Below are 12332 nucleotides of genomic sequence, written 5' to 3'. Positions count from 1 at the left end.
TTGCCAAACAAAATTACACACACATTTTCTATAAAATTATTGAAAAGAAATACTACCATAGATTTAGTATTTACAAATTAGATGCGGCCCTATGTACATTTTTTAAATTACCTTCTCAAAATCCTCCTTGTTTTTAGGTGGCGGTAACATTGGAGCATTGGGGTTTTTTAACCTCTCTCTAGGCTGCGCATTAAAAGGCAGTCCTGATGGAGGTGGGGGAAGCGTATGTTCCATCATAGAAGGCGGAATGTATATTGGATGTGGAGGAATAGGCACAGCTTTACCCCAACCTAGCTTCATTTCAAAAGACATAATCATCTTTCCTACAAAAAAAGAAAAGAAAGGTCACCCTGGTAACTCTCAAAAGAAAATAAAAGATGACTGATAATTTGAATTAATTTTAACCTTTCCATTTCTGGTCTATTTTTCCCCTAGAGTTTTCGTAAGTATTTCCAGAACGAGGAAAAGTCTGAATTCTATCAAGAGACAATAAAAACTTTCTTACCATTTAAATTTTTTAAAGCTCTTTCAGCATCTCTTCTATTCATAAAGGCCACAAAGCCACAGTTTCTCTCTCTTGCTCTTTCTTCATCAGTTCTAGGCCACATAATTTTCACACTGGCTAATGGTCCAAATCTTCCAAATTCTTGACAAAGCATTTCTTCATTCATCTATTAAAAAGATTGAGAGTTTTTTGGTATGCGAAAAAAGGGAAATTCTATGCAACAGAAAGCAAAGTAATTGTTGCAAACTTAACAAAAAGACATTTTAATGCTACAATTTTCCATTCAAGTACTAGGACCTCTATCTATACAGGTAAAATCTTGCCCTCATGGGACATTCACAAATCTTTTCATACCAGAAACACACATAAGTGGTCAGGGTGAAGAGGCCGATGGCTAAAGAAATCAGAAGTACACCTCTATATCCCCTCTTGCTCCTTTTAAGATCCTGCATCTAAAATAAGCTGTTTTAAAATTAAAAAAAAAAAAAAAGCGGGGGGGGGGGGGAAGCCTGGGTGGCTCAGTCAGTTAAGCGTCCGACTTCGGCTTAGGTCATAATCTTGGGGTTCGTGGGTTCGAGCCCCGTGTCGGGCTCTGTGCTGACAGCTCAGACCTTAGGGCCTGTTTCAGATTCTGTGTCTCCCTCTCTCTCTCTGACCCTCCCCGGTTCATGCTCTGTCTCTCTCTGTCTCAAAAAATAAACGTTAAAAAATAAATAAAAAAATAAAATAAAATAAGCTGTTTTTCGGCAGTGATTTATTTAGGCATTTAGCAATGTTTTTCAGGCAGCAGTGATTATCACATTTAAGAAAAGGAGAAAATATATGTTGGTGATAAAAGAAAAAAAAAATCTAATCACTTTTTCTTTTTCCAGCACCCTATGTAATCGAGAGAGAAAAGAGAAAATGGTAAATACACAATGAGGTCCAAACAGATGTAACTTTTAAAAAGAGCATGTTATTTATTACAACCACTACATTCCTCATAACACAAGTAACACTAAAATGAGGAAAAGAATTAAAATATAAAAGACAGGCACAAATCACTAGTTTGCTATTATGAAGAAAGAAAAAGGAAATACATTATTAAGGAAGGAAGCTATGCATCAGAAGGGGGTAGTCTCAAAAGAACATTGACTAGCACTGGTCACATGCTATTTTGATAAATAAAATCAGCACATAGTAAGACATTTCAAATTCAGATAGTCCAGTTACAGAAAGAAGAGATAAGCCCTTAAGCACTGTAGCAAGATAATTCAGCCCATACCAGTTAAGACTTAATTTTATAAGGTAATTTTAGAGACTTCAATAGTCCCTAAGTTCCATCAAATTTTATTTTAGATTCTTGACTTTATTTTATTGATAAAGCAGTTTTCTTCCATAATTATAAAGAATACAAGTCAACATTCATCTAACTTTTCTAATATTACCTGTGGATTAATGTTTCCAAGGTATAAATTAGTAGTGCTTGGATCTCCTACATCATGTGAGCCAGGTGCATAATCATCAAGAACTAGGACAAAGAGGAAAAAAAAAATTATAACCTGCAAAATACAAAGTATGGACAATTTTTATTAGTTAAAAAAAGCAAAAAACTGTATTACCACCAGATGATCTATTTCTTCTTGAAGGCGCATCCACTTTAAAAGGGGAAAAGAAAACAATTCTTAGTTTTTAGAATAGTTAATCACAACTATAAACATTAAAAAAAAATGCCACTTACTAGAACGACGCTGACCATCAGAATCTGACTGAGGAGGCTCAAATCGGCTTAACCTGCCTTTTGTTTTATGTCTCTCATCACGCTCTTCCTGAATTCTGTTGAAAACATTTATAATCACTAACAATGAGCCAAAATTTGTTCGTTCACATCTGTTAAGAATACAACTTACCCAGGTACCATGTTCACAGAACTTGAAATATTTGTGAATAATTAAATGCCAGTACTAACAACTGAGATCAGTGAGTCCCATAGCTATAAGTCATGAGCAAATTTCTGCTATGTCAAACAAGCATTAGAATACAAAGCCCACTTCCAAGGTGGAAATTCAACATCAAGACCACAGAATTTGTTCTTTCTTGGTTAAGTTTGCTCACTCCTCACCCATATCTCAGTGACTACATTGTTTCCACTGCAAACAGGACTCTGGACATTAAATACTTAGATACTATCAATTGAACTGCATCTACCTGATGTAACCAACCCAGGTGCTGGATGAAATGCTAATTCACTTTCAAACATATCCTAAAAAAAAATCACTATAATATCTAAAACAACCTCATAGTAGGTAAGCCAGTTTAGTGGTAACTAATCAGTAAACTACATTCTTCATACCTGCATCTCTAAGCCAATAATGCAAAATACCTAGGATAGCTGTTCTCCACACTATGAAACTTACTGTTTCAATTCTTCTTTGAAGAGTTCCAAATTGCTTTTTTTCTTTTCTTTCTCCCCTTTCTTCAGTGGCTATGAAGGATATAACAAGTTATACTTCATACAAAACAAGATTAAACAAAACGAATGGTTCAATAATCAGATCGTTTTAAATAATTTTTATTTTAGTGCCAATTATGTTCTAATTATTTAAATTACTTCTGTTTTCACTGCACTTCCTTCCTGTTCTCTTGAACTAAGAATTTAACAATTCAATTATTAAAGCAATTAAAGAAAATAACAAACTACACTCTTAAAGTAAAGGACTCGCTAACTTTATCCCCTAAAAGCCTGGGATATTTAGGCCTGAATATTGTTAGAGAATAACAGGAAGCAAAACTAATGAACATAAAGTAACTGAACTACCAACTAAAGTACCATGAACAACTACCAAAAATATGCCCTTCTTCAAAACAATCACTGTAGGAGGACTATGAATTAGTAAAACAATCAGTAACATCTTTGGGATTCCTCTTTTAAAACTGCTTTTGAAATCCCTCTCTTAAAAGTGCCAAAATAACGCAATGGAGAAAAATAGCCTTTTTTCACAAATAGTGCTAGAATATCCACATGCAAGAAAAAGTGAAGTTGAACTTCTTCATGCCATACACAAAAATTCACTCAAATGACTCACAGAAACTAAACTGAAGCACTAAAACTATAAAACTCTAAGAGAAAAACATAGGAATAAATCTTCATGACTTCATGACTTTGAATAAGGCAATGATTTCTTAGATATGACATCGAAAGCAAAATCAACATACAAAAAAAACAGATAAACTAAACTTCATCAAAATTAAAAACTTTGGGCTTCAAGGGACACTATCAATAAAATGCAAAGACAACTCACAGAATGGGAGAAAACATGTGCAATTCAAACAGCTGATAAGAGACTTGACTCCAGGAAGTGTAAAATACTCTTACAACTTAACAGTAAAAAGACAACAAGAAGCCCAATTACAAAACGGGCCAAGGAGCTGAAAAGACATTTCTCCACAGAAGACTACAAATGGATGATAAACACATAAAAAGATGTTCATCATCAGGGAAGTGAAAATCAAAATCACAATTAGATACAACTTCACACCCACTAAGATGACGAAAATAAATTTTAAAAATAGACAATTTTAACAAGCGTTGGTAAAGATGTGGAAAAATTAGAACCCTCATACATTGCTGACAGGATTATAAAATGATACAGCTAACCTGGAAAACAGTTTTGGCAGTTTCTCAAAAGATTAAACAAATAGTTACCATACAACCCAGAATTCCATTCCTAGGTGTATGTGTATGTAGGGATATAATATACATATATCATACATTTGAGAACTGAGTATGTAAGTCCACAAAAAAAGCCTACCCACAAATGTTTATAGCAACATTCATAATAACCAAAAAGTGGAGACAACCCAAATATCAAGTGATAGATGGATAAACAGTATATGCTATATCCATAAAATATTATTCAACCATAAAAAGGAATAAGGTACTAACATGTGCCACAACATACAGATGAACCTTGAAATATTATGCTAAGAAGCCAGAAACAAAAGGCTACATGTTGTATGATTCCATCTGCATGAAATGTCTTAAACAGGCAAATCCAAACAGATAAAAAGGAGATTAGTAATTGCCAGGGGTTGGGGATGACTAAAATAGGTATAAGGTTTCTTTCTGGGATAATAAAAATGTTCTGCAATTAGAAATTAGTGATTTTTGCACAACTGTGAATATAATTTTAAAAACAACTGAATAATTTAAAAGGGTAAATTTTATGGTATGTGAATTATATCTCAATTAAACTGCTTTTTTTCCTTTGCATCCAGAGCTATTTTAGTCATGCAAGGAAAGTCAGTGTCACCTTTCAATGTAATCATATTTCTTCACCAAGTATGGTTCCAAATGACGTGACCCGTATCTATATACCAACTACCATGAAAAGTCCATCGAAAAATAAAAATTTTTCTAATACCAAGAATACTTAAAAGAAAGTGCCACTAGGCTGACAGTATTTCCAAATAAATACCAAAAATGTTCTAGGCAAAAGATACGTTATTGGAATACATAAGTTTTCCAAAGTTAACTGCCACTATACATGCTGGTATTATTTAAATACCTCAGTTTAGAACTGTTTAAAAACAAAAATCCCATTACTTTTTATTTAAAATACAGTCAACTTTTGGGGCGCCTGGGTGGCTCAGTCGGTTTGAGCGTCTGACTTCAGCTCAGGTCATGATCTCTCACTCCGTGAGTTCGAGCCCCGCACTGAGCTCTGTGCTGACGGCTCAGAGCCTGGAGCCTGTTTCAGATTCTGTGTCTCCCTCTCTCTCTGCCCCTCCCCCACTCATGCTCTGTCTCTATCAAAAATAAATAAACAAACAAAATTTTAAAAATAAATAAAATAGTCAACTTTTTACTTGCAGTATGCAATGAGTACAGTAGCACCAAGTGTTTATCGCTCAAAGAACATAAGAATATCGTCTAAATGTCCTACTCTAATTTATTATCTCTTCTCTAGAAAGATTAAGCAACAAAACTCAACATCTATTCCAAAAATAATTATAAACAAGAAACCAAAGTCCTGCTTACAATGGAAGTACTGAAATATCATTGGCAGTGTCATCTCTGAACATATAAAGCCACTTATTTGATTATGACTTACAGGTTTTTTGGTTTCTATGACAAGAAGAGATGGTGGTCTTTCACTGGATGACTGATTTGGAGGATTTTTTTGATCTGCAAATCTTGAAGACGGCTTATAGATTTTACCTCTTTTTTCATCTGTTTCATGTTCTTCTGAAATTTAAAATACTAAGCTTCAAAACTAATTTTCAAAAATAATTTCATATTATTTGATCTTTTATTATTTTTAGTTAAAAATAAACAAAAATTAGGAAAATGTGTTTAGCACTAAGATATACTAGTGACAAAATAAGAAGTTAAGTTCTTATTACCACCTTACTCTCCAACAAAATACTAATTTAATCATTTTATAGTGAAACTATGAAATACATTAAAATTTTTGCAAAGTGCACTGCTATCTTCAACCTTGAAAGGCACTAAATATTTTTAAAACTTCTCTGGCTCCAATTTCTTTAACCCATATCTGGCCATTTATTTTGCTAATTAACGATTAATATCAACACTAGAGGGTGCTGATAGAAAGAAAATGTGAAATTCTAAAGACAACAAACATCTTTCATAATTACCTACAGTCATTCTACTAGGACCTTTTGGATTTGCTCAAGGACTGTAATATTCATACTAACCTTTAGCTGCATTAACAACACCTCCACGCACAAACGTCTTCACTTTATTACCATCACTTCCTTCAAAAGCAGCAAGAAATTCCTCATAAATCTCAGCTGCTGCCTTTTCATCTTCCTAAATATACATGAAAATAATATCACTTAATATGAAAATTATTGTACACAGGGTGAGACTCATCAAGTAATAATGTAAACAAAACCTTTCCCTTCACTGGGAAAAGCAGGTTAGGCAGTCCCAATAAGTAATAACACCTAATTTTTGGTAGGTATTAGATATTAACATTGAAACTGAAAGAGACTTTGATCCTTTACTGGCAATTTGTGGAACCAGAAAAAGACCCCCTAAGTAAATCTGTTTAGAGACAGCAGGAGTCAGGGGCGCCTGGGTGGCTCGGTAGGTTAAGCGTCCGACTTCAGCTCAGGTCATGATCTCACGGTCCGTGAGTTTCAGCCCCGCGTTGGGCTCTGTGCTGACAGCTCAGAGCCTGGAGCCAGTTTCAGATTCTGTGTCTCCCTCTCTCTCTGCCCCTCCCCTATTCATGCTCTGTCTCTCTGTCTCAAAAATAAATAAATGTTAAAAAAAAATTAAAAAAGAGACAGCAGGAGTCAAACTATATGACAACTATATAAAATATATTACTCTATTAATGTTTTTAACATTTCCAAAGCACGATGATTTAATTCAGTGATTATAAAGATTTCCTTTACAAACCACCAAAGACATGAGTATTACAAGCTGAAGCAGCAATATCTCCATAGCTGGCATTTAAAAAAAAAATCTCAAAAGAACCTTAAAATTGCAGTTATTACTCTTCACAATGTCCCCAAAATACGTATGCATCAAAGGCCAATGGAAGAGAATAGAAAACAAAAAAATAAATCCAATAACAGTCAGAAATTTAGTATTCAATAAAAGGAATAGCTCAACTCAAGGGAGAACAGATGGGACTTTTCAATGAATGATATTGGGATAACTTGATAACTATCTGAAAAAGAAAGATAAAAATGAGCCAATTCTTCACAACACATACTAGGAGAAACTGCAAATGAATCAGATTTAATTTTTTTTAATGAAACTATATATAAAGTATTTAAAAAATGAGGAAATTCCTTTATAAGCTAGGAGTGAGAACAATAATGGAATACTAGAAATCATAAGGGAAGATTGATAAATCTGATTACCTAACAATAAACAGTTTCTACACCGAAAAACACCAGAAACAAAATAAAGAGACAATTGACTGGGAAAAAAAACACTGCACCTGTGTCACGAAGTGTTAATATACTCAGTATGTGAAGTTTTTAAAACAGAGATGACCTACAAATCTCTGGAAAGACTGGTTGAGATACATGCAGATAGTTCACAGATACAAACACAAAAGCTGTTCAACCTTACTTATACAAGAGAAATAAAAATTTAAAACTACACTGAGATAACATTTTTCACCTAGCAGAATGGCAAAATTTCAAAAACATCCTCTGTTGGCAAGGCTATAGGGACACAAGCTCTCATACATTATGGACAGAGATGCAAAATGGCTCTGCCCTTATAGAGAGCAATCTGACAATACCCAACAGAGCTACATTTAGGCATTTACCATTCAACCCAGTAACCTCACTTACAGAAATATATCCCAATGGGGTGCCTAGGTGGCTCAGGTGGTTACGTGTTGGACACTTGATTTTGACTCAGGTCATGATGTCATGGTTCATGAGATCAAGCCCCACAGAGTCCATGCTGACAGCACAGAGCCTGCTTGGGATTCTCTCTCCCTCTCTCTCTGCCCCTTCCCATCCAGTGTGCATGCGCGCGCTCGCTCCCTCTCTCTCTCTCAAAATATATGAACTTTAAACGTATATACCCCAAAGATAAACTAGCAAAAAAAAACCACATGCATAACAGTATCCATTAACAGCACTATTTGTAATGGCAAAAGACCAAAATAAAAATGCCCTCAACAGAATTTTAATGAATAAACTAATGTATGTCTACACAGGTTATTATTTAAAAAAAGGGGGCGGGGGGCGTGTACCTGGATGGCTCAGTCAGTTAAGCATCTGACTTTGGCTCAGGTCATGATCTCACAGCTTTTGAGTTTGAGCCCCGCATCGGGCTCTGTGCTAAAAGCTCGGAGCCTGGAGCCTGCTTCGGATTCTGTGCCTCCCTCTCTTTCTATGCCCTCCCCCACTCACACTCTGTCTCTCTCTCTCTCAAAAAATAAATAAAAACATTAAAAACAATTTTTTTTAAAAAGGATATTTCAATATACCTGCAGTAACCTCTGAGACATGTTAAATGAAAAAAGCAAAATGCAGAAAGTACACTGTATATAGCATATTATTGATCATCTAGGAAAGAGGAGTACAGTATATATTTATACAGAGTTACTTATACAAAAAGAACAGACCAGAGAATAACCAAAACTTACATATAAGAAATGGTGGAGGGGACAGGGATACAAACTAGACTCCTCTGAATGTACCCTGTGTTACAGACTTGACTTGGTGGTGGGAACTGAGAATACCCTGAGGTCAAGAAACTTTCAAAAGCATTTCTCTATTTGTACATGCACTTACTTAGACACATTTCCAAGGATAACTCAAAATGCAATTTAAACATTACCTTTTTCTTTAATTCTTCTTGCTCCTTCTTACTTAAAGTTCTCTTAGCTGTACTCATTTTTCCAATACTGAATGCTTTAAGTTTGTTTTCTAGAAGAGGCTGTGAAAAGAAGTAAAAAGCATACATTTACTACATACACATTCTTAATGCTACCTATAACTCAACTGATACAGCTTTCAAGTGGTAATCAAGTCTTCAGATTAGATGACTTTTAAAAAAGAAATTTCACTGTAAAGCAGAAAAGCTGAGGCTACTCTTAAGCATCAAGTGCCTCCATTGGGCTTGATTCTGATGTAAAGTATTCCTTAACGTATGTCTTCATTGGCTAACTCAAGGTCAGTAACACACAAAAGCCATTTTCTTTTAAAAAGGTAAAAATAGGGGCGCCTGGGTGGCGCAGTTGGTTAAACGTCCGACTTCAGCCAGGTCACGATCTCGCGGTCCGTGGGTTCGAGCCCCGCGTCGGGCTCTGGGCTGATGGCTCAGAGCCTGGAGCCTGTTTCCAATTCTGTGTCTCCCTCTCTCTCTGCCCCTTCCCCGTTCATGCTCTGTCTCTCTCTGTCCCAAAAATAAATAAACGTTGAAAAAAAAAAAAAATTAAAAAAAAAAAAGGTAAAAATAAAGCAGAGAGGGAGACGCCAAGGCTTACGACTCAGTCAGCCTACTTGCTGGAAAAGCACTTGAGAAAAAGTACAGATGATTCTGAGGAAAAGAAGTAGTGATGGAAAACAGACATTCAAATAGGGAGAAGGCAGCATGTATTTCCAAAGTTCAGTAGCAAGAATCTAAATACCATCTATAACCCCCATTTCAGGTACTACATCACATCACTTCCTTTTATAATTCAGTAAATTAACTCATTCTTCATCAACAACACTGTTTTTATAAACATAATCACAGAATTTCAGATTTCAGAAGTAAAACTGTTGTTGACCTTTAGCTGTTCAGTTATTCATTTGAATGTTAGACTTTGATTCATAAACTTAAGAGGAATGTCTATTAAATACAACCTAAAATATCAATCTGTAACTAAAATCCAAACGTTTCACTCTTGCCTACCAAAATGACAAGTTAACCAATAACAAATTAGACTTTATCAAATTCCTCATTATTAAATAGGCTTGACCTTGAGAGAAGCAAAATGGAAGAGTAAAATGCTATAAACTATTTTAAAGTTACATTAAAGGCACTGAAAAAAATAAAACCGTTTATAACCCCAAAGTCAAAATGAGGTTTCAATAATAGATTCAAACTAAATTTTTTCCCCAAAGTAGAAAGAAAAACATTTGCTCATCATTCAACATCTCTGGATTTGTTTGGGGACTCTTTTTTGGCACTTTTTAAAAATTTATTAATTTTTTGGCAGGGGGAAGAGAGGGAGAGGGAGAGACAAGGAGAGACAGGGAGAAAGAGGGAGGGAGGGAGGGAGGGAGGACGGGAGGGAGGGAGAGAGAGAGAATCCATAGCAGGCTCCATGCTCAGTGTGGAGCCTGACGCAGGGCTTGATCCCAGGACCCTAGGATCATGATCTGGGCCAAAATCAGGAGTTGCTCAACCAACTGAGCCACCCAGGTACCCCAGCATCTATGGTTTTAACTTCAAAAGTTTACACAAATGGTTGGGTGCATGGGTGGCTCAGTCAGTTAAGTGTGTCCAACTCTTGATTTCAGCTCAGGTCATGATCTCATAGTTCATGACCCACATCAGACTCTGCACTGACAATAGTGAGCCTGCTTGGGATTCTCTATCTCCTTCTCTCTCTGCCCCTCCCCTGCTCACGCTCTCTCACTCCCCTCAAAATAAATAAACATTTAAAAAGAAGTTCAAACAGCAAAATTACATACAAATTCAATGAAAACCATAATTTTCCAAAAAAAAAATTGGAAGGGTTCCAATTTTATTTATATCCTAAGAGCTAAATTTACACACTTAACAGAAAAATAGTTAAGGAAACTATGGAATGTTTACACAAAGAAATACAATCATCCATGAAAATATATTTATGCTTAGAAACATTAAACAAGAAAAATTAAGTGTTACGAATTTTAATATTGGCTGGTGATAACTGTCTTATTATATTTCCAAATTTTATTTTTATTAATATATTAGCATCCCAAATTTAATCACAAGAAAAACTATTTGAAATAGAAAAGACTAAGAGCGTGAGAACACTTTGCAGATACATATAGTAAAGAATTCCTTCTCTGGGTTCTCATATTGCCCTGGGCACTACACTAGCCAGAGTGAACAGTACCTGTTCCTGTTTACTTCCCAGGGCAAGACTATATGCTCTCCAAGAGCAAGAACTGTGTTTTAATCATCTGTTTATTTCCAGTGACTGTCATGTGGCACTTGGTTCAGTAAATGTTATAAGGGAGGAACAATATATGTGACTATTAACCATTTTATATCAAAAACACTCCTTGGTTTTTTCAATAAAATTTTAAATTTTAAGTGAAATCTAGCTCACATATTAGCTACAAAAAACATTTCCTTACATGAACTTGTTTATCGTTAACCTAAATACAACAAAGAATGCTATTTCCAAATAGTGCAAGACGAAACAACCAGTACCAAAATATTCAACTACCAAATTTGATCAAGACAGATTAAAATCATTAATCTTTTCTCATCTTTATCAACACTTACTCTTGAGAGATTCTGATGAGGAGAATCACAAAGGCTTTCACGGGCACTCTCATTCCTATAATTATGTTTTCTTGGACTCTTAGGCCGTGTCCGACTTGGCATGTCACTATCTGAGGGTCCCGATGCATCCATCTTCGGGAAAAGTAAAACAAGTTTTTAAAAATCACATATGTAGTACTAAAAGTACAAATAACCCAAATGTCCAAATAGTGACAAATTTCACTATACACTATCAAAACTCTCATCCCTTAATATCACCACTGATTTTATCAGAAAAGTCCTTAAAAGTTTCCAAAAATTCTAACTTAGACCCAAAAGCTCAAATTTTGTATCAGTAACAAATAATTATTTTCTTTGAAGGAACAGATCTGTTCCCTTAAGTTTTGAAGAAAATATCTGCCAAACCCCCAAGTCTGATTAACCAGTTTGTCAGTTGTTCCTTCAAGTAAAAATGGTATTCCATGAAAAAAGGAGCCAGTTTTCATTTCTCAACTTAAATAATCTGGCAATTATCTTTTCCTCAAGACAAACATCACACTTTGATAAGCAGTAGTGCCTTATATGTACTTCCCATTTCATCATACAGAACATTACAGAGACCCATACGCAAGGACAAAATATTAATAATTTTTACTGCTTCATCAAGAACATTCTTAAGTGAAACTAGCATATTTCTACTTTTACTGTGCCAGGTGGGGAAGAATACAATGACTACTGGTCCACTTTGACAACACTGGCTTGATTCATGCTAAGATGCCAACAGTTTATCCATCAATTGCTTTTGCACCATTAATGCAAATGTCAACATGATGAAAAAGGCAAATATTATCTTTGTATTGTTTAAAATAGTTGAAC

At 35.1% G+C, this 12332-nt stretch overlaps 1 protein-coding gene across 3 annotated transcripts in view; it reads right to left on the bottom strand.

Moving 5' to 3' along the window:
* The window catches only part of U2SURP (U2 snRNP associated SURP domain containing), a 53941-nt gene that overhangs the window by 32068 nt on the left and 9541 nt on the right, over nt 1-12332 (bottom strand). Inside the window, exons 3-12 of one of the 3 annotated variants that reach the window (XM_047098950.1) lie at nt 11478-11609; nt 8829-8927; nt 6206-6320; nt 5599-5732; nt 2902-2969; nt 2226-2320; nt 2107-2142; nt 1933-2015; nt 506-671; nt 112-323 (exon numbers count right to left, since the gene is read on the bottom strand). In XM_047098950.1, coding sequence (XP_046954906.1) covers nt 112-323; nt 506-671; nt 1933-2015; nt 2107-2142; nt 2226-2320; nt 2902-2969; nt 5599-5732; nt 6206-6320; nt 8829-8927; nt 11478-11609 — 1140 coding nt within the window. Of the gene's footprint in view, nt 1-111; nt 324-505; nt 672-1932; nt 2016-2106; nt 2143-2225; nt 2321-2901; nt 2970-5598; nt 5733-6205; nt 6321-8828; nt 8928-11477; nt 11610-12332 lie in introns of those variants that run through there. The other 2 variants (XM_047098949.1, XM_047098951.1) reach the window with 2 other exon arrangements.

Source organism: Lynx rufus, unplaced genomic scaffold, assembly GCF_022079265.1.
Source record: "Lynx rufus isolate CCGP_SWC_20201006 ecotype Redwood Valley unplaced genomic scaffold, mLynRuf1.p SCAF_5, whole genome shotgun sequence".
In the NCBI taxonomy this organism is placed as follows: Eukaryota; Metazoa; Chordata; class Mammalia; order Carnivora; family Felidae; genus Lynx; species Lynx rufus.
The sequence above is the reverse complement of the archived record's forward strand: the minus strand, read 5'-3'. Positions and strand labels throughout refer to the sequence as shown.